The sequence below is a fragment of the Dendrobates tinctorius genome, unplaced genomic scaffold (genome assembly GCF_039654945.1).
Source record: "Dendrobates tinctorius isolate UK_male_01 unplaced genomic scaffold, ASM3965494v1 ptg000016l, whole genome shotgun sequence".
NCBI lineage: Eukaryota > Metazoa > Chordata > Amphibia > Anura > Dendrobatidae > Dendrobates > Dendrobates tinctorius.
Genome location: NW_027361684.1, coordinates 25,905,489 through 25,928,583, shown reverse-complemented (window position 1 = coordinate 25,928,583; position 23,095 = coordinate 25,905,489). Strand labels below are relative to the sequence as shown.

Sequence of the window (23,095 nt, the reverse complement as noted above, 5' to 3'; positions counted from 1 at the left end):
TAATTATTTATTTCTTATTGACAGTGACAGCATGTCTGCTGTGCAAAAAACTCCGGATTGTGGCCACTCATCACAGGATGTAAAATCTGAGACATCATCAAATCCCAGTTCCCCAGAGATATGTCCCAACAAAGAAAGGTAAAAATAATGTCGGAATAATGCGCCAGTGATTATGAAATCCATTCTGCCAGAACAATTTTTTTTATTGTAATTATTATATGTCATGGGAAATAATAATATATAGTCTCGTATATTAGAAGTTTCTGGATGTGTATTTTATCCAGATTTCATAAAAGTGCTCTCATATTGCATATTAAAGAAGTTGTCTACTTAAGGCCCCAATGATTTACTCTGTTAGGACATGCTGGTAGCATTGGTGTTCTCTATGTCTGGGCTTTGGGTTGAAGCTATAGATATCCCATAGATACTGTAGAAATGCAGGGCTTTGAGCTTTGTACTTTTGCACTTTCAAGAAGAACTCTGCCTGGTCTCCCACACATGGCACACAGCACTACAGCACCTGTGTTGTTTTGTTCTTCGCAACTGCCTAAAGAGAACATCTCAATGCAAAAATGAATCATTATAGGAAGTGCAGACATTGAGACTCAGTGCGTCAAGTGACCAAAATACCAATTGTGGAAGTGAGGACTCATGGCAAAAAAACATACTGTAAAAAATGTTGTTTAGAATGGTATGTATTTCAATGGCTATTTGACAACTGATTCGGGAAAACCCCTTTAAGTGAATTGGGCTCTGATACAGTGAAGGGGGTGACACAATAATTAAAAGCAATAATTCTAAGGACATATAACCTTCTACTGAGGGAACAGGTTTATACAGAATAGGTAGATCAAGCATCCTTGTATCAGGGGTTACCCTCTACTCTAGCTATGTTGGGTGTGCATATGAAAGACTAAGGGCTCATTCAGACGTCCATGGAAACTGGTCCAAAATCTGGCATCGGCTCTCCCGACCTAAGAGGGACAGCCTCATACTAAATACGCGAATCTGTTACGCTCAGGTCAGACACCCCAGGCCAGTCTGTGCATTAGAGGTCCAATATCAGATCGATGTGCTTAGACATCTGAATTAATGTTTTAGCACCAATGTAGGTAGTTGAAGGAAATCAAGAAAATAGTCATATGAAGTTTTATATCGCAATATAAAACAAACAACCGTGGGTCGAATTGCGATCCCCCTGCGGCTGTTAACATGTTAAATACCGCTGTCAATTTCTCTGACAGCGGCATTTAATATGCACACGCCGGAAGCGCGTCACAAACCACACCAATCAGCACCCCTGTCACATAAACACGGGGCACCGAGGGTTGACATGACAACAAGAGACCTCCGTGCTTGTCATTGCCTGTCTGCTATGAGCGCCCCCTGTGGCCGGCATTCATAGCAGCTGATAATTTTTACTACACATAGCAAGGCTTCCCTGCTATGTGTAGCACAAGTGATCAGAAGATCGTAGCTTCAAGTTTCCTAAGAACAAGAAAAGTTAAAAAAAAGTTTTAAAAAATATAAAAGTTCAAATCACCCTCCATCTGCCCCATGCAAAATAAAACAATGAAAAAAATAAAAAGCACACATATTTGGCATCGCCAAGGTCAGTAATGCCTGATCTATCAAAATATAGAAATAATTAATGCTATCTGTAAATGGTGCTATGAAAAAAAAAATCAAAACGACTGAATGACTTTGTTCAAAAGCATAACTCGTCCCGCAAAAAACCCTCACACGCCCAGCCCATGGTGGGAGGAAGTAAGTGGGCAAAAGAAACCCAGTTCTTGTTGTTAGGCTGATAGGAAAGGAGGTGGATCTATGGTCCTAATCTTAGCAGATCTGCATTGAATGGGGTGTTATGTGCAAAGAAGAGAGACCATACTCAGCACATTCTGAAGTAAACTAGTATTACATGGTAGAAGGATTCCTTATCTCAGGAAAATGGGGCCTACAGAAATTGTTATCTATACTATATAAGATGTGGAAGTGTAGCCAGACCTGAGGGTCATAAAAGAGAAGATGGCCAGGCTGGGACACTTTCCCCTATGAGGAACGGAAGATTTGGTGGTGACTTTGAGAATTATAGTGAGGAGTTGCAGCAACCCACCTCAGCCAGTGAAGTCCTACACAAAGGGAAGATGGAGATTCCCATAGTAGTTTGCTGGACTATTGAAACATGTAATGAAAGAAATGTACTACTGCGTGTAACTGTGAAGTTCCTGGCCTCTGGACTGCTCAAAAGAAGTATTTACTAAATGTTGTGCCTGCTATCTGATGTATATACTTTTCACCAATTCATTCAGTAAAGACAAGTTTATTTTTAGACTCTGGTCTTCCTCTTTCACCACTACCATGTTGGGTCCTGGCATGTCATGTCAAGCAGCAGCATGTGGTCAGTGGTGGTGTATGGCTATGGTATCAGCACATACATCCAGCCAGGATCCCCCTTTTTCTGTTGCGTGATGGGGCGCTGATGCGACCCTTGGGCCACGGACCCTGTCCATTACAATAAAAACTGACACATGGACCAAACACTGATGAAACGTCCGTTTTGTGCACATGTGAGAAATCATTGACGTCAAAATGAGCCTTAAAAGACATCTGTTGTAGCCACACTGCTACAACTAGTAGAAGAGGGTTTAGCATGGAGAATTCCCCTCTATTACCCTAATATACAATATAAAGTATTTGAAAATGGGGATTGTAAAAAGTGCATTACCCATCTGATGTTGGTGTCTGTTGTATATAAGCCCTGCACATGGTAAATACGTATACTGATTTTATGAATTTGCTATTTCAGGTTTTCTGTTTTCTAAAATACTTTCTCGAACCATTTTGTTTTCCAGACCGTACATCAAACTGAAGGAGAATGGGCGATCCAACATTTCTCGCTCTTCATCCAGTACGAGCAGTTTCAGCAGCACAGCTGGAGAGAGCGAGGCTATGGAGGAATATGAGAGTGTGGTGCGTATCTTACACATATCCTAAAGCAGAGGGGAATACTTGAGAAAATCTAATAGTTCAGAAAATCTTATCTTAACAACAACAACAAAAATCCTTTGTGTGTACAGAGATGGGAATACAGTTTGTTTAAGTAGATGGTTTGTATGTAGTGGAGGTAAAAAATAAACCTTAAAGTAATTGTTATTCTTCTGTTACATTTGTTTCTTGGAGAGCTGTAAAAAAAATCCTCACATGGACAGACACATTATTGGCACTGTCCCTGGTGGGGCTCACAATTTAGATTCCCTATCAGTATGTCTTTGGAATGAGGGACGAAATCGGAGAACCGGGAAGAAACCCACGCAAACACGGGGAGAACGTACAAACTCCTTGCGGATGTTGTCCTTGGTGGGATTTGAACTCAGGACCCCAGTGCTGTAAGGCTGCAGTGCTAACCACTGGTTTTGGTAGTGTTCCTAGGTATTTGGGGGCACTAACAGTGGGGGAGGAGTTAATGTCTCAAATTTTGGGTCATAAATGTTGTCAGTATTAGAAGTACTAAGTGAAACGCTCGAGTTCCAGTATAAAAATTATAACAGGACCCTTTTACTTTCACATGTAATTAGGAAATAATAGAGGTAACATGTTATACTTGAAAGCAATTTCATATTAGGGGTAGTTTCCTTTAAGGAATGGTATAGACAGTTCCATCTGAAAAGTTACCTCTCACTACACTCCCAAAAACATGCAAACTTGCCTCGGTTGACACCTGTGTTTGTAACAGTGGGGAGAGAGGACTAGGCTGCCATCATACGCTTCTGGCAATGGCTTATATCCATAGGATCGAAAAAAGATAGAGCACGTTGAAATCCAATTTGGCCTTTAGATATGACTAGCTTGGCCCGTGCAAAATTTTCGCACATTGGTCGTCGGGGGGCGCAGGCAATTTCAGCAAAAGCAAGCTGGTCAAATGTAAATGTATTTCATGAGCTGATGAACACAGACAGGTATTTATATATGTAGATTGGTAATACAATAAATTGTTTTGATAAGTAGAGGCCAAAAAATGTCTTCCGGTTGAGGTGCCACCTGCAGGTCCTTGTGTCTTTCTGCAGGTTTATGAAAATGAATATTTAAACTGTATTTAGTGATAAAATCATGACTGTATGGTTTGTTTGGCTGATTTCTTGCTGAAGGGAGCAAGGTTACCTTTCAAATGGTGTATCATGTGTGCGCGTGGGGCGAAGTAATCAGCAAAAAAGCAGTGCATGTTTACAAATGTGTTGGTAGTGTGCTTTGGGGCACTGTGGTGCCACCTGCAGGTCATTTTTCCTTACTGCAGGTTTATGAAAATTAATGTTTAAACTGTATTTTGTGATCAAATCGTGGATGTGTGGTTTGTTTGGCTATTTTCTTTATGAGGGGGGCAAGTATACATTTCTAATGATGTATGATTTGAGTGTGTGGGTGCAGTATGAACGGGGATACAAAGGAATCACCGAAAAACAGTGTTTAGAAATAATAGAATAGATCAATCTACAGGTAAGGAAGAAGATATTGTTTTGAATGTGGTAAAATGCAATTCTGCCAGTCACACGCTGTAGCAATTCAGAGAAAACACCCTTCGAACAGCCGTCCAAGCACTATGGGCTTGATTCATCAAGGCGTTTTCTCCAATTTTCTAGTGTAAAACACCGTAGAATGTCACATTATTGTGCAACTCAGAGTTGCAATAAAGGGTTGGCTTTTGGCGTTTATACTCCAGTCCTGACCAGCTCTACCAAAGTGAGTGAGGCTTGGGTGGTATGGGGTGGGGCAAGGTCTACCCAGCATCTTCATCAAAATTTTTCCAGAAATATGCTCTAGTCTCTAACTTGACATTCCTGGTTGATGGGTACAGCCGTTGAGACCTAATTTATTTAGAGGTGTGTGCCTCGTTATGAATTAGGGACATCTTACTCCAGCAGCTTTACAACTAGAGAGAGGTAGGGAGAAGCCACTGGGGCCCTACTTTAGAGTGTTGGACTGAAGGTTCGCTCACATTGCCGTATACACGGCAAAGTGGAATCTGATGTATTATCGGATAGCACTCGCCCAATATTATACTATGGGGTAATGTAGATCCGCCATTATATTCTCATGCTGATTCAGCATGAGAAGACAATTACAGCATGCTGCAAGTGCATCCAATAATAGGATCGCAAACACCCATTCAACTCTAAGGGTGCGTGTGAAACATTGGACTACACTCAGATGTCATCTGTGTGCAGTCCGATCTACGCTTACAGAGACAATGGAGGAGAAATTACGTTCCCCATCTTCTCCGCACTTGAGATGCGATTCTCATATGAGGGAATCTATGCCAATGTGAATGAGCCCTTGGACTTAACTAGTCATCCAAGATGCATAGCCCCTGCCAGCTTTACAAAGTACAGTATGCCTCCTCTGAAACGCTGCAGTATTTAGAGCAAACCATAACTTCCTGCAATCATGTGGCCCTTGCTGATCCATGCTGCTCGGGGTTTAGGCAGCGTAAATCTAATGACAGGTTCAGTTTAAGGCTTTCACTATAAACATAAGCCAAGACACAAGAGCCAACATAGCAATATACCGGGCCTGAGTTGTTTCGTGTTATTATTCAAATTGTATTGGTAATCCTACTGTGTGCACAGCGTGTAACCAGGCAAGCACCTAAATCTTACCTAACACCCACCAATGTATTGTGTTCTGACCTGCAATGTGGGAGAGATTTTTCGATATCTGAGCAAACACTGCCCAGAATGAAAATCTCCAGAATAAGATCCGCAGTACGCAGACCATAAAGAAGCCTAAAGAAGCAGGGAATTTGAGCACCTGATAAAGGTTTCAATTGCATTGATCATAAAATATCAGTCAGTGAAATATTTTACCTCACAAAATGAATCCTCTGTGATCCCCTGCTGTAATGTCAGTATTGTCTTTTGCTTCCTCCCCTGCCCAGGAGATGTGGTATGCTCCGTACACGGTCAGACACAGACAATTTTTAAAATGAACTTTTATTCACTGGAAAACCCCTTTAATGTGACCGGCTTTCTCTGCCTGTAGACACTTCGCGCATCTGCCGCTGGGATCAGCCGAATGATTCATTGCGCCTGCGCGGAATTCGTGCAGGCGCAGTGCGACGGTGTTCCACTTGTGGTACCACACAAGAGGCTGTGTGAATGTGTGAGAGTGTGAGTGTCAGTGTGAATGTGAGTGTGAATGTGAGTGTGGTGTGTACGGCATATAGAGTGTGTGTGTGTTGCGACAGGGTTCCGCTGGTGGTACCACACAAGAGGCTGTGTGAGTGTGTGTCAGTGTGAATGTGAGTGTGGTGTGTACGGCATATAGAGTGTGTGTGGTGTGACAGGGTTCCGCTGGTGGTACCACGCAGTAGGTTGGTACCAGTGGCAGTTTCCATATTGGGACTCCCATCACTTGGGTGTCCCTTGGGTGTCCCAATGTGGCGGTCGGTGAACTTCCTCTGCTTGGAATTTTGGGATATGGTGAAGTATGGACAGAACAGGAAATGAAAACATTACAAGGCAATTATATAAATAGATCCTAGAAATTCCATTTTGAAGTTGTTTCTGAAAGTTTACTGTGGCGTAACCATGCATTTCCTGCTTCTCAGCCTCACACTGTATTCCCTACCTAGCAGCACCCTCCCCAAGCTGATTGATAGGCCAGTGGCCATGTACTAGAGCAAACAACCTGTCAATTACCTAGGTAGGAAATGCAGCTTGAGGCTGAGAAGCTCCAAGTGCATTGTCACGCCCCAATGCACCTCCAGAGACAACTTTGAAATGCAGTTTCTCACTGTTGAAGCAGTGCTTTGAGATCATAAAGGGATCAACTGACTTAACCTTTAAAGGACAATACAATCATATCAGTGGTATGCGGTAGAGATTAAGGGTTAAAGGCTCTGACAAATTACCTTCCATATTACATAGAGATTTATAAAATTAATTTTCATAAAGAGAAATACAAGATCATCACAGTCTTTATTATTTGAAGAACATACAATGTAAAACTACTGTATCTTATGCTTTAATATTGTTGAAAGCTCCCATGGCACTGGAGAAGCAGTACATTGTTTCTGGGACTGGTGATGTCCCTAATCTGTGTAGTATAGTCTTTATACAAGGGCCCTACCAGAATTGACATTAGGATGATGCAGTTTGTTGCCAGATTTATACATTAAGGCTATGTGCACACTCAGTTTACTCATGAGTTGTTTCTTTTTGAGCAATCCACTTCTATACCATCTAAAAATCACTTCAAAGAGACTTTAAAGACTTTGCCTATTCATTTCTATTGTAAAACCACTTTCTTGGTTCATTCATTCAGACTTTTGAATGATTTTTCCCGCTACAGATTTTAAAAATGCCTGGTCAGGGGAAAAAAAAGTGTGTTGGCACAAACTATATGATAAATAGGCACTGTCCAATTAGAAGCCTGAGTAAAAACTTTTCTAAAATACTTTAAAAAAAAAAAAAAAAAACTCTGTAAAAAATGCTCAGGGAAAACTCCTTAAAAACTACACAGAGGAGGAGCATTGTCTGAAGTGGTTTCCTCTAGAACACTTGTTGTTTCTTGACCTCCTAACAAAAACTCTGTGTACATACCCTTAGTGTGATATTTCTTTTCAAGTTGCATCCATTCAGTGCTTGGCTTATGATAAAATAAGTTGAGTGACCTAAGTGAATCTATTACATTTGGATTTATTTTATGTAATGGTGTAAATGTATGCAAATGTTGTGGAAGCCACAGTAACCAGTGATATAATTGCATAAAGGGAACCTGTCGTGTCCCCAAAAATTATTAACTTGCAGACATGGAGTTCATCTGCAGCTTAATAGCGTTCCAAAGCTGTACAGCTACAATACAGAAAACCCAGCTACCAGGAGGAAATGGACTTCTTTCCTCTCGGCAACCTCCGGCTTTCAGTCATAGAGGCGCAGCCAACACGACTTCAGTCACTGCTCAGTACATAGTGAGTGGCGCCCTGACACATTAACTGACAGATCATTCTGCAGCATATCACTACAGAGACAGCTGTCAGTCAGTGTCGGGACATGTACAGTTGTGTGAAAAAGTGTTTTCTCCCTTCCTGATTTCCTGTTGTTTTGCATGTTTGTCACACTTAAATGTTTAAGATCACCAAGCAAATTTAAATATTACACAAAGATAGCACAAGTAATCACAAACTGCAGTTTTTAAATGAAGGACTTTATTATTAAGGGAAAAAGAAATCCAGACCTACAGGGCCCTGTGTAAAAAAGTGATTGCCCCTAAACCAAATAACTGGTTCGGCCACTCTTAGTAGCAACAACTACAATTAAGTATTTTTGAAAACTGGCAATTAGAGTTGAGCAACTTTGGTCGGATCGTGATGACATTCATCCACTCAATGCCGACTTTTATTTCCCATTGACTTGCATTGGGGTCGGGTTTCGGACGAACTTCCGACTTTTTTTTGCCCTAGTCGGACCAGTTTCATCCGACTCCAATTTTGCTTCATGAAACCCGACCCGACCAAAGTCGCTCAACTCTACTGGCAATGACGAGTATTTTACAATGCTTTGGAGGAATTTTGGCCCACTCATCTTTGCAGAATTGCAGAACTGTTGTAAATCAGCCACATTGGAGGATTTCTAAGCATGAACCACCTTTTCAAGATCATGCCATAGCATCTCAATCAGATTAAGGTCAGGACTTTGACTAGGCCACTTTAAAGTCTTAATTTTGTTATGACATTCAGAGGTGGATGTGCTGGTGTGCTTTGAATCATTGTCCTAATGCATAACCCAAGTGCCCCTCAGTTTGAGGTCATGAACAGATGGCTGGACATTCTCTTTCAGGATTTTTTGGTAGACAGCAGAATTCATGGTTCTATTTACTACAGCAAGTCTTCCAGGTCCTGAATCAGCAAAACAGCTCCAGACCATCACTCTACCAGCACCATATTTTACTGTTGGTATGATGTTCCATTCTGAAATGCTGTGTTACTTCTATGCCAGATCTAATGGGACATACACTTTCCAAAAAGTTCAACATTTGTCTCATCAGTCCACAGATTATTCTCCCAAAAGTCTTGGGGATCATAAAGATGTTTTCTAGCAAAACTGAGATGAGCCTTTATATTCTTATTGCTCAGCAGTGGTTTCTGCCTTGGAACTCTGCTATGCAAGCCAAATTTGCCCAGTCTCTCTTTTGTGGTGGAGTCATGAACACTGACCTTAACTGAGGCAAGTGAGGCCTGCAGTTCTTTGGATGTGGTTATGAGGTCTTTTGTGACCTTTTGGATGAGTTGTCGCTGCGGTCTTGAGGTAATTTTAGTCGACAGTCGTTCATCACTGTTCCATGTTTTCGCTATTTGTGGATAATGGCTCTCACTGTGTTTCAATAAAGTCCCAAAGCTTCAGAAATGTCTTCATAACCTTTTTCAGACTGATAGATCTCAGTTACTGTTTCTCATTTGTTCCAGAATTTCTTTGGATCATGCCATGCTGTCTACCTTTTGAGGATCTTTTGGTCTACTTCACTGTTTCAGGCAGATCTTATTTAAGTGATTTCTTGATTAAGAACAGGTGTGGCAGTAATCAGGCCTGCGTGTGGCTAGGGAATTTGAACTTGGCTTCCCAAAGATGTGATAAACTGAAGTTAGTTCATGTTTTAAGGGGTGGGGGGGCTATCACTTTTTTTCACACAGGGCCCTGTAGGTCTGGATTTCTTTTCCCTTAATAATAAAGACCTTCATTTAAAAACTGCATTTTGTGCTATCTTTGTCTAATATTTAAATTGGTATGGTGATCTGAAACATTTACGTGTGACAAACTTGCACAAGAATAGGAAATCGGGAAGGAGGCAAACATTTTTTCACACATCTGTATACAGTCTCCACTCAATATGTACTGAGTGGTGACTGAAGCCATGCTGGCTGCTCCTTTTTGACTTAAAGCTTGAGGTTGCCAGGATGAATAAAATCCATTTCCTCTGTGGAGTTGGGTTTTCAGTACAGCGGCTGTACAGCTTTGGAATGCTAGTAACCAGCAGATTAACCCTATATCAGGTTCCCTTTAAAAATACAAAAAGCAGCGCAAAATTATAGTCTGGTGGGATATGTGTATGTATTGCCTTATACTGCTAAGGCCTCTTTCACACTTCCGTTTTTTACAATCAGTCACAATCCGCCAGGTTTTGAAAAAAAAACGGATCCTCAATTTTTTTTTGAGGATCCGTTTTTTTCCCCATTGACTTGCATTAATGGCGGATTGTGACTGATTGATGTCCGTTGCATCCGTTTTTTTTGAGGATCCGCCAAAAGTTGCTGTCCGTCACCATCCTCAAAGATTTCAAAACGGAGCTTGTAACGTTTTTTTCTGTGGCGGATCCTCCAGATACTGATTTAACCCGAAATTCTTTCTGGGTGCCGGACAAAAAAAAAAAATCTCTCTCTCTCTCTCTCTCTCTCTCTCTCTCTCTCTCCTTCCTAGCCAGCGATTCCTTTAAATTTCGTCATTTTCAGGATCCGTCTCAAAACGGATCCTGTGCCATCCGTTCACATCAGTTGACAACGGATCCGCTTGTCCGCCTTTTTGGCGGATTATAACTGATGCAAAAAACTGAAGTGTGAAAGAGGCCTAAACAAGAGCCATCTTATATTTCTGCCTACCTTGAATAAATTAAACATTTAAAAAAGATCTAAATCTATTTTTACAAACATTCTCCACAGGGCAGCCATCCTCTGACCGCATCACCCTACAAACAGGAAGTGTTTGTCTACAGTCCATCGCCTAGCCACGAGAACCATACATCCACTACCCCTGTAATCATGAGCAGGAGCCCTACAGGTGCTTCCCTTATTAAACTATATGCCTATCGGTCTAAATATACAGGAGGCCGGGATCTCCTTATTATACCAAATGAAGCATGACCTAACATTCAGGGAAATAAAATAGTGCCTAAAAACTAGGGTCCTGTAAGCTACATTCCCACGATGAGTACTTAGTGAATGTTTGACTTTGCAGATTTTCTACACCTATTATGTAGATTAGGTTACTCACATTTTTTTCATTGCATTTTGTAGTGCATTTTTTTAAATCCGCTTTTAGATTGTTTTTGCAGTTGTGGTTTTTATCTCTTTTTGGTGTGTCATCTATTAAATAAAGCTGCTTTGTTTTTGGTACTTTCCACAAATATTTTATTCGCTATATTCAGGTGTGGAGTACCTACAAGTGCTTTTCACAAAATTAGAATATCATCAAAAAGTTAATTTATTTCAGTTTTTAAATACAAAAAGTGAAACTCATATATTATACAGTCATTACAAACAGAGTGATCTATTTCACGTGTTTATTTCTGTTAATGTTGATGATTATGGCTTACAGCCAATGAAAACCAAAAAGTCATTATCTCAGTAAATTAGAATACTTTGTAACACCAGATTGAAAAATGATTTTAAAATCCGAAATGTTGGCCTACTGAAATGTATGTTCAGTAAATGCCCTCAATACTTGGTCAGGGCTTCTTTGGCATCAATTACTGCATCAATGTGGCATGGCATAGAGGCGATCAGCCTGTGGCACTGCTGAGGTGTTATGGAAGCCCAGATTGCTTTGATAGCAGTCTTCAGCTTGTCTGCATTATTTGGTCTGGTGTCTCTCATCTTCCTCTTGATAATACCCAATAGATTCTCTATGGGGTTAAGGTCAGGCGAGTTTGCTGGTCAATCAAGCACAGTGATACTGTTTGTAAACAAGGTATTGGTACTTTTGGCAGTGTAGACAGGTGCCAAGTCCTGCTGGAGAATGAAATTTTCATCTCCAAAAATCTTGTTGGCAGAGGGAAGCATGAAGTGCTCTAAAATTTCTTGGTAGACGGCTGCGCTGACTTTGGTCTTGATAAAACACAGTGGACCTACACCAGCAGATGACATGACTCCCCAAACCATCACTGATTGTAGAAACTTCACACTAGACCTTGGAAATCAAGGTGCCAAAGTCTGGAGGAAGAGTGGAGGTACACAGTCCAAGCTGCTTGAGGTCTAGTGTGAAGTATCCACAATCAGTGATGGTTTGGGGAGCCATGTCATCTGCTGGTGTAGGTCCACTGTGTTTTATCAAGACCAAAGTCAGCGCAGCCATTTACCAGGAAATTTTAGAGCACTTCATGCTTCCCTCTGCTACAAGCTTTTTGGAGCGTAAACGCACTAAAGACATGCGTTTTTTACATGCAAATAATGCAATTCTATGGGGAAAATCTGCACATAAAACTCAGCGTACCCACAAGAAAAATGTACATGTTGCGGATTTCAAACACGCACCGTAGGTTAGTTTACGTAACGTAAAAAAAAAAGCACAGTGGGCATAAAATTTCTATAAACCCCATCCACTTTGCTGGAAAAAAACTCTGTGCAGCTTTAAAACTTCACCAAAAACTCATCATGGGAGCTTAACCTAAGGGTGCAGTCAGAAGGCCGTCGAAATCTGAGCAAGATCGGAACACAGACTGGCCATTGGCTCTCCCTACCCGAGCTTGATGGCTTCAAGTGTCTCTATGCAGTTGTCACGCTCGGGTGAGGAGACCCGCCATTCAGTCTGTGCACTGCGTTCCGACCTCAGTCCGATTTATACGGCTCTCTGACTGCACTCTAAATTTGAATGAAGTTGTTAAGTCAAGTGCACGTCTGATCCTGTTTCCTTCTCACAGATGTAAAGAGTAGAAATTCCCCAAGATCCAACCTCAAATTTCGTTTTGATAAACTCAGCCAGTCAAGTTCCGGCTCAAGTACAGTAAGTAGCATTGTCTACAGATGTCCATCCCTAGGCAGCATGGGCGTGCTGTACTGTTGTCATGTAAGCAGAGTTGTGAAACCTATAAGCATCAACTATAGGCAACAGAATAGTTCCTATGTCTACTACCCATAATGCCTGTGGTGTGGCTAGTGTTTTTCATCCTTGGAGTGTTTAGGTGTTTTTTCAGCCATTTGTTGTATGTTGGTAAAAGTATTGGCATGTATTTATTATTATACTGCACCATTAAAGTGGAAACCAGAAAGCATTGGGGTGTATTCTCTGTAGTTACAGTTTGGCTTTGTCTTATATACTAATTGTTGGTGTTTGTTGGAAATGTCAATGCTTTACACTATCGGACGACATTATCATAGTCTTGTGTTCTTTTGCTTGAAAATAGCCAAAGCCACAAAATGATCCAGTGCCTGAGAGCTTGCAACATACAAAGCACCTTGATGTTCATATGTTGTGCCTTCTGATCGCAGAGTATTAATATTATCATCTCTACAATAGATTTCATGTTTTGCAATCATAACAAGCTTGTACCTTATTGTTTTATGGCTGCCATAACCATATTAGTGCATAAAGCCATATCATCCATAACTAACTACTTGGATCATACAGGGATAGTAACCAGCAAGTATGACAATATATGCATCAAACAATCTGGAAGGGACACTTCTAAGCTGTAACATAACCTAAGACACAAGTAAACCTGCTAATTTAGGCTGGTTTCACACTTGCGTTTTTGCGCATGCGTCTTTTTTCCTATACTTAACATGGGTGAGCATTGGCATGTATTTGTACGCGTTTGTATGCGCATGCATTTTTTTGTAATGTGCGCCCGGGCCTACAAAATGCATGCTGTCGCATTTTTTGTGCGTCCGACCTGTCTCAAAAAACTGCATACGCATGCAGTGCGCACAAAATTCAACCAAAAACACATTAAAGTCTATGGGAGCGCTGACGTGCGCATGGTCATGCACACGTCAGCGCAAAAAAAGCATGCGTTTTTTGCAAAAACCATGCGCAAAAAAACAAGAAAACGCATAAAAATGCATGATGCATTTTTTATGCGCGTTTGCACTGCGCACGCAGCGCAGCTCAAAAAAACGGAAGTGTGAAAGTAGCCTTAGACAGGTTTTCTAGTTTTATGCAAATAAGGTTAAATGGGTTGACCACATTACCTTTTTTTTAACAAAAGTGTTGGGAACATGGTTATGTGACACTTATTAACATTGGGTTCAGCCCTGATTTTCTTCTTTGTGAAGTTCTGTCTGTTTTATTTCCACCTTCCTCATTGACGTCTCAAATCTCCTGATCTAAAAATGGCCAATGATGAAGAAACATATGACCAGATGTGTCCATCGTGACCTTCCCATGTGTATTTATTTTGAAGTCAAGGAGAAAGATGGACAGGTCTGATGGCATGTTCTTCTACCAGCAGCCATTTTGAGAACAGCAGAGGTTTGCAGTCAATGCTAACAAGTGTTGAAGGAAAACCTAGAATATATATTAGTAAATGCACCAACATACTTCTTATAAAAATAAAATGGACATCCCCTTTTAGTCATTCTATATTGGAGTTTCTAATTAACTTTGATTCTAATTCATCAATCCTTCATCAAGGGTCCACCAGCATAAGATGTGCCAAATTCATTTTATGGGATCCTGTCACCTGATTCATGATTTAAATGATATGGCGTTTCAGAGAAAAACATAGTTGTGAGAAATCTGTCAGTCTAGCTGAGTGGGCAGAGAGAAGCCAACAGGGACATACCTCTGTGACTAGTGCCTTGGGCCTCGGCCGTACTCTCAACCATTTATTTCTCTGAAACACCAAAGCATTTCAGAATTGAAGGAGTTTTCTCAAGTTGAAGCATCGGGAGAGTACCCCCAGCTTCCTGCTTTGCCGAGGCTGGTGTGGGCCTAAAGATTAACAGTTCGGACTAGCAGTATGGTCGTGACAATGGTTTGATCTCTGCTCTCTCCCAGCAGTGGAGAAGCCCAGACAGAATGACGTTGATCCAGGAGTCCATGTCCGTTTCAGAGCGGTACGAGCAAGCTGTAAAGCCTACTAGGGCCGTGCCTTCTTTGCCTGGATAACCGGCCTTACTGGGACTACAGTTTGATCAATAGTATAGTCATCAAGCTGTACACTATAAGGCTATATGTATACAGAGTTTTTTGTGGTGTTTTTGGAGCAGACACGGAGCGATAACTCTCTAAACCCACCTCTAAACCTAAACACTCCTCTTAATCTTTGAGTTTCTGCTCCATTTTTATTAAAAAAACTGAGCAAAAAGGCTCAATGTGCACATACCTTAAAATTAAAAATCTTTCTTTCTCTTGAGAATAGAGAGGATATTTAAGGAAGCTCTCCCATGAACTTTTATTCCCCTAAATCTGTGTGTATGTGACACGCCGCGCTCACCTGGGGGCGGGACATTGGTCCCGACGTCGTCTCTTCTGGAGCCACGGTCACTCCGGGGGTCCCGCCGGATGCGCACGCGCACCTCTCGTGCCTAGGTTCCTGTCTCCCCCACGTTATGTGTGTGCTCCTCTCAGTTCGGCCTCCAGGCCCGTCCTCTCTATGGTACTGGAGGACTTGACCCGGAAGCCCTAGCGATCATGTGCTATATCAGGCTACCTCTTCCTAGGGGAGGTGCCTGATTATTGTTGTACTTCCTGGCTTGGTCTGCCGTGTCCCTGCCTGGCTGTGCGCTGTATTCGGGTCCTCTGCCTTGCACTCTATTGTGCCTCTTGGCACACGCTCTGAACCTGCACTCTGCCTTGTACCCGGTTGTGCCTCCTGGCACACGCTCTGACCCTGTACTCTGTCTTACACTCAGCTGTGCCTCCTGGCACATACTCTGATCCTGTGCTCTGTCTCATACTCAGTTGTGCCTCCTGGCACACGCTCTAATCCTGTACTCTGTCTCTTACGCAGTTGTGCTTCCTGGCACACATTCCAATCCTGTACTCTGTCTTATGCTCAGTTGTGCCCTCCGGCAAACACCCTGCTCCTGTACTCTGTTACAGCTCCTGGCACACCTGCGGCCTGACTCAGTGCTCTGCCGTGCTCCTTTGCACGCATCCTGCTTTGCTCACACCCGGACGCTGTATACCACGTGTCCCCGTGCCCACGCTTTACACATTCCTGCAGACACACTCACTCGTGTCCCCTGTGAGCCGGCCGCCTGGTGCCAGCAGTCGTGGTACCTCACCCCCTGGGGCTTGCCCCTGACACTCCCTGTATAGGGGTGGTCTTCACTAGGTCAGCTTGCCCTGGGAGGGTTGGTGCCACGACCCAGAGGGTCCACTCCAGGAGTCGTCACAGTATAATCAGGCCATGGACCCCGCTGGTACCACCGCCTCCGCCCAAAAGGAACTGGTGTTCCTACGGGAGAGTCAGACCAGGATAATGTCCTCTCTGAAATCTATGGAGTCCCATTTGTTGTCTATTCAGTCTTCCAATCAAACTAGGATTATGGCCTTTTTGAAATCCATGGAGTCCCGTTTGTCGGCCATGCAGCCCTCTGACCCTGGGAATGCTTCCCAGTTGGCCAGCCTCCAGCAAGAACTCACACAGCAACGCAACACCCAGGTCCATATCCTCAACTATATGGCGTCGGTAGACAGTCGGCTCCTTTCCATACAATCCGTTTCTGCCCAGCCCTCGGTCCCGCACTTGCTGCCGCGCTTCGACAAGTCACCCCGATATAGTGGGGATCCTAAGTTTTGTCGAGGATTTTTGAACCAATGCCGGTTACATTTTGAGCTTTTGCCGCAGCACTATCCCACCGAGCGCACCAAAGTTTCCTTTACTGTTTCACACTTAGAGGGGGAGGCGTTAGCATGGGTAAACCCCCTCTAGGAGCACAATGACCCACTCGTCTCTCAGCTTTCCACCTTTTTGGACACCTTCCGTAAGGTGTTCGACGAGCCGGGTCATCTGGCTTCTACCACCAAGTCCCTCTTTAACCTCCATCAGGGGACGCTACCGGTGGGACAGTATGCCATCCGTTTTCGTACCTTGTCCGAACTCGGTTGGAACAACGAGGCCCTCGTAGGGATCTTTTGGCGTGGCCTGGCCGGTCGGATCAAAGATGAACTGGCAGGTTGGGATAGTCCCACCTCGTTAGAGGACCTGATCTCTCTGGTGATACGCCTTGAACTGCGGTTTCTGGAGCATGTCCGCGAATCAGCCAGAGAGAGAAGCTCCTCTCATTCCTGCCCCAAGAAGCCGGGAAACTTCTCCGCCTAGGATTGGTAGGAGAGACCTCCCTAGGTGTACATGACTCCTCTCCTTCCCTGCTCGTGTCCGTGCTACTGAATCTTGGTTCCAAGCGTTTCTCTGAGGAGGCTTTTCTGGATTCTGGCGCGGATGGGAATTTTATTACACTCGAGGCGGTTAAAAAATACCGGATTCCTGTCAGATCCCTGGAGACTCCCTGGTCGATAGTTTCGGTCAATGGTACATCCTTGCAGGAGACCGTTACCCAGGCCACCGAAGAGATCGAGCTGCAGATCGGAGCCCTGCATCGGGAGATCTCCTTCCACGTCTTGTCTACTATGTCTCACACGCTTCTTCTAGGTCTCCCTTGGCTACGGATTCATGAGCCAGCCCTGGACTGGCGGTCGGGTGAAATACTCCGTTGAGGACCTTTCTGTCAGGAGAAGTGCCTGTTGCCCATCCATCCGATGAACTTTGCCTGTCCGTCCTTGGCACCTACAGGTCTGCCGTCAGCTTACTGGTCCTTTGCAGATGTATTCGACAAGAAGGAGGCTGAGACTCTGCCCCTCCATCGGCCATACGACTGTCCGATTGACCTCATTCCTGGTTCTACGCCACTCAGGGGTAGAATATATCCGCTATCCCCTGCTGAGACCCAAGCGATGTCTGAGTATATTCAGGAGAACCTTGCTAGAGGTTTTATCCGTAAGTCCTCCTCACCCGCAGGAGCAGGATTTTTCTTTGTCAAAAAGAAGGACGGCTCCTTCCGTCCCTGTATAGACTACCGAGGCCTGAAGGATATCACGGTCAAGAACAAGTACTCATTGCCATTGATCCCAGAGCTCTTTGACCGGCTTAGAGGGGCTCGAATTTTTACCAAACTGGATCTTCGTGGGGCCTACAACTTGATCCGCATTCGTGCCGGTGATGAGTGGAAGACCGCCTTTAACACCAGAGACGGCCACTACGAGTACTTGGTCATGCCCTTCGGCCTCTGCAATGCCCCAGTGGTGTTCCAGGAGTTCGTGCATGACGTCTTCCGGGATATGCTGTACTCCTGCGTGGTAGTCTACCTGGATGACATCGTTTTTTGTCCAGTCCTCTCTGCCCACAGAAAGAACGTGCGTCAAGTCCTCCAGCGCCTTAGGGAGAACCGCCTTTATGCCAAGCTCAAGAAATGTGCCTTCGAGCAAACATCCCTGCCATTCCTGGGGTACATTATCTCAGACTCGGGCCTACGCATGGATCTGGCGAAGGTGTCCGCCGTCCTCAATTGGCCACGGCCCCATGGGGTGAAGGCAATCCAACGTTTCCTTGGTTTTGCGAACTACTACCGACAGTTCATTCCCCATTTCTCCTTGTTGGTTCGCCCCATCTCGTCCCTTATCCGCAAAGGGGCTAACCCAAAGGCTTGGCCCTCTGAGGCTGAAGAGGCCTTCCAGTCGTTGAAACAAGCCTTCGCCGCTGCTCCGGCGCTTCATCGACCTGAGGTTAGCAGACCTTTCACCCTCGAGGTGGACGCATCCTCTACCGGGGCTGGCGCAGTCCTTCTGCAGAAATCCTCTTCTGGACGTTTTGTCACCTGTGGCTTCTTTTCTAAAGTATTTTCCTCCACTGAGCAGAACTACTCCATTGGCGATAAAGAGCTATTGGCCATTAAATTGGCCTTGGAAGAGTGGAGGTACTTACTGGAAGGTGTCATACATCCATTCAAGATCTTCACGGACCATAAAAACCTGGCGTACATCCAGTCCGCACAGAGGCTCAATCCACGGCAAGCCAGGTGGTCCCTATTCTTCGCCCGCTTTGACTTTGAACTACACTTTCGGCCCGGCGATAAAAACGTTGGAGCGGATGCGTTGTCAAGATCTTTTGTCATCTGATGCAGAGGAAGAACCCTCTCATATCATTGATCCGTCCAAAGTAATTACCGTGGCTCTTGTCAAGTTAACCACGTTACCTCCGGGAAGAACTTTTGTGGCTGAGACTAACCGAAAACGAGTGTTAAACTGGGGACATTCGTCCAAGATCGCCGGCCACGTTGGTATAAAAAAGACTTTGGGCTTAATCTCTCGCTATTATTGGTGCCCTTCACTCTCCCAGGATGTTAAAGACTTTGTGGCATCCTGCCCGTCCTGTGCCCAGAACAAGATACCCAGACAACCACCCTCCGCTCTTCTGCTCCCGCTTCCCATTCGGTCGGCTCCATGGCAGCACATAGCCATGGATTTCATTACTGATCTGCCTTGTTCCTCCGGTTGTACTGTGGTCTTGGTGGTTGTAGACCGATTTTCAAAGATGGCTCACTTCATTCCTCTTCCCGGACTACCCTCTGCTCCTGACTTGGCGAAGATCTTCATTTCCAATATCTTCAGGATTCATGGCTTCCCCCAGCACATCGTGTCTGACAGAGGAGTCCAATTCACCTCTCGGTTCTGGAGAGCTCTATGCAGACTCATGAAGATGTCATTGGATTTCTCTTGCGCCTATCACCCCCAGACCAATGGGAAGGTGGAACGCACCAACCTGATCCTTACATCCTACCTCCGGCACTTTTCTAATGCTCATCAGAATGACTGGGTCGGTCTACTTCCTTGGGCTGAGTTCGCCTACAATAATCACTCCAGTGATTCGTCCACCAAGTCTCCGTTCTTCATCGTCTTTGGACAGCATCCCAGTGTGCCTCTACCAGTACTTCCTGTTTCAGGGGTACCTGCTGCCGATTCCCTGTCTGTGGAGTTCTCCAGGGTATGGCAGGAGACCAAAACCTCTCTCGAGAAAGCACGGGACAGAATGAAATTACACGCTGACAAGAGATGCCTGGACGTTTCTCCATTTCTCCCTGGTGACAAGGTGTGTTTCTCCACCAAATACAAGCTGGGTCCCCGTTACATTGGTCCTTTTAAGGTCCTCAGGTGGATTAATGATGTTGCATACAAACTGAAGCTACCTCCTTCACTCCGTATTCCCAATTCCTTCCATGTGTCTCTCCTTAAACCTGTGGTACTTAACCGATTTCATCCTTCTCCAGGCCACACACCCCAGCCTGTTGGCATGAGGGATGAGTTTGAGGTGAATGACATTTTGGCCATGAAGAAGGTAAGAGGGAGAACCATGTTCTTGATCGATTGGAAGGGTTTTGGTCCCGAGGAAAGGTCATGGGAACCCAGGGAGAATATCCACGCACCCCAGATTTTGTCTAAGTTCCTCTCAAGTTTTAGAAAGAGGGGGCGTAAAGGGGGGGTACTGTCACGCCACGCTCACTTGGGGGGTGGCGACGTCATCTCTTCTGGAGCCGCGGTCACTCCGGGGGTCCCTCCGGGTGCGCACGCGCACCTCTCGTGCCTAGATTCCTGTCTCCCCCACGTTATGTGTGCGCTTGCGTGCTCCTCTCAGTTTGGCCTCCAGGCCCGTCCTCTCTATGGTACTGGATGACTTGACCCGGAAGCCCTAGCAATCATGTGCTATATCAGGCTACCTCTTCCTAGGGGAGGTGCCTGATTATTGTTATACTTCCTGGCTTGGTCTGCCGTGTCCCTGCCTGGCTGTGCGCTGTATTCGGGTCCTCTGCCTTGCACTCTATTGTGCCTCTTGGCACACGCTCTGAACCTGCACTCTGCCTTGTACCCGGTTGTGCCTCCTGGCACACGCTCTGACCCTGTACTCTGTCTTACACTCAGCTGTGCCTCCTGGCACATACTCTGGTCCTGTGCTCTGTTTCATACTCAGTTGTGCCTCCTGGCACATACTCTGATCCTGTGCTCTGTCTTGTACTCAGTTGTGCCTCCTGGCACACACTCCAATCCTGTGCTCTGTCTTATGCTCAGTTGTGCCTCCTGGCACACACTCGGACCCTGTGCCTTGTCTTATCCTCAGTTGTGCCTCCTGGCACACTCTCTGATCCTGTACTCTGTCTCTTACTCAGTTGTGCTTCCTGGCACACGTTCCAATCCTGTACTCTGTCTTATGCTCAGTTGTGCCCTCCGGCACACACCCTGCTCCTGTACTCTGTTACAGCTCCTGGCACACCTGCAGCCTGTCTCAGTGCTCTACCGTGTTCCTTTGCACGCATCCTGCTTTGCTCACACCCGGACGCTGTATACCACATGTCCCCGTGCCTACGCTTTACATGTTCCTGCAGACACAGTCACTCACTCGTGTCTCCTGTGAGCTGGCCGCCTGGTGCCAGCAGTCGTGGTACCTCAGCCCCTGAGGCTTGCCCCTGACACTCCCTGTATAGGGGGTGGTCTTCACTAGGTCAGCTCGCCCTGGGACGGTTGGTGCCACGACCCAGAGGGTCCACTACAGGAGTCGTCACAGTATGTAGCGCAGTGTAAGTGTATAGGTCTCACTTTAAAGCAATTAGCATGGGGGATGCATGGGATTGCGGCACCCTATACACCATTCTTTCTCTCCCCTGTTTTTTGAGCATTACGGTAGTTTAAGAAGGGTAGTGTTTAGTAGATTTAACTTTGATGCTCCTTTTTCTCCCCCTATAATTTACCTCAGGTTAATGTGTGGGCCGTCCCCCCCTCCGGCAATGAGGGTTAATGGTACTCACTTCGTGGAATCTCATTTAGCTAATCAGCTGATCGTGCAGTTTTGGACAACAGACATTTGATTGGCAAAAGGTGTTTAAGCGGAAATCAGAATATATATATATATATATATATATATATATATATATATATATATATATATATATATATATGATATAAGCCTGAGATTCCTGTCAGAGGTATCAGTGCCAGCCGGTGAAGCAGATGGAACCAGCTCCTCCGCCTGCCCTCCCTTGGATATTTTGGTCGTCGCGGTGTTTTTTAGTTGAGTGGTCGCCCAGCTGAGTGGACATCGACTGAATTATAAGTTTGTGGAATTTTACTGTCTTATGATTTTATTAGTTTTATGATAATTCATTTTAATCGTTAATTATTAGGCAGCCACCGCGGCCTTTATTCCCCAAAAGAGATCCTGTAGTCTTTATTAGGTTATATTTGTATGGGGCGTCCTGTGGTGTCTGAGATCCCATGTATTAATATACTCAGCTCCTGCCATCTTCTCTGGTATCCAGTGCATTCTACTGCTCTTCTGAGTGACTACATCTCTCTTCAGACTCTCCGAGTCACACTGCCCTCTCCAGAAGTAGCTCTCGCATGAAAACCTGGCACAACCGCCAGCACTGGGACCGGAGCGCTCAGCTGCATAGAAATACATGTAGCTATATGCTCCGGTCCGAGTGCCGGTGGCAGTGCCAGAATCGTGCGAGTCTATCGCGAGAGAGTATGAGCCCTTACAATGTAAGCCTATGGACAGTCAGAAAGAGACTACATTGGAAAAGAGACTTCTGGCTCATGCATAGAGCCGGACAGTCTGAAGAACGGAAGTGGAGCGGGACGACACTGGATACCGGAGAAAGGAGCGATAGGTGAGTATATTAACACACACACCATGGGGCATACACATATACACAGATTTAGGGAGGCAAAAAATTCACAGGAGGGGATTCTTTAATAAAAAATACAAATTGCAAAGGAGTTTTTTGAACAAGCACTCTGCAATTTTACTAATTTATCAACTTGCAATAAACCCTTTAAACACCATTGTTTGTAATGCAGGAGCCGGACTGTGATTCCTGCTGCTGCTGCGGTTCGTGCAGAGTGAATCAACTAACGAGTTCCCTTTAATAGGACACAGTAAATTTTAGATGGAAAACCTAGATCAAATGCTGTACCACAATCCATGTCACACTCACTATTTACACACGCTGTCAATTTCTGTCACGCTTGCTTAATCTATTCGTCAATCGCTGACTTGGCTACCGGTTTCACTTACACGAGACTATTACCGCCAAACTTCCATTCATGCACAAACTACCAGTCGCACATACATTACTGCAGTTTATAATGGATGCTGAGCAGGAGTGAGATGAGAATTGCGGGAGCACAGCATATGGTAATAATTGCTTCTGCGCCCCACGGATCAGGACTATGAGGCTGAGGGCGAGTCATGTCATGTGATTATTGTCACAGCGTGACATGTCAGATGCAGATATGCTATAAGTAACCGTAATGTCCCATTACTATGTGCGGCA

At 44.7% G+C, this 23,095-nt stretch overlaps 1 protein-coding gene across 5 annotated transcripts in view; it reads left to right on the top strand.

Moving 5' to 3' along the window:
- The window catches only part of RAP1GAP2 (RAP1 GTPase activating protein 2), a 1,085,931-nt gene that overhangs the window by 1,052,024 nt on the left and 10,812 nt on the right, over positions 1-23,095 (top strand). For 4 of the 5 annotated variants that reach the window (XM_073565586.1, XM_073565585.1, XM_073565584.1 and 1 more), the window contains 4 exons: positions 25-138; positions 2,856-2,973; positions 10,709-10,826; positions 12,685-12,767. In XM_073565586.1, coding sequence (XP_073421687.1) covers positions 25-138; positions 2,856-2,973; positions 10,709-10,826; positions 12,685-12,767 — 433 coding nt within the window. The remainder of the gene's footprint in view (positions 1-24; positions 139-2,855; positions 2,974-10,708; positions 10,827-12,684; positions 12,768-23,095) is intronic. The other variant, XM_073565588.1, reaches the window with a different exon arrangement.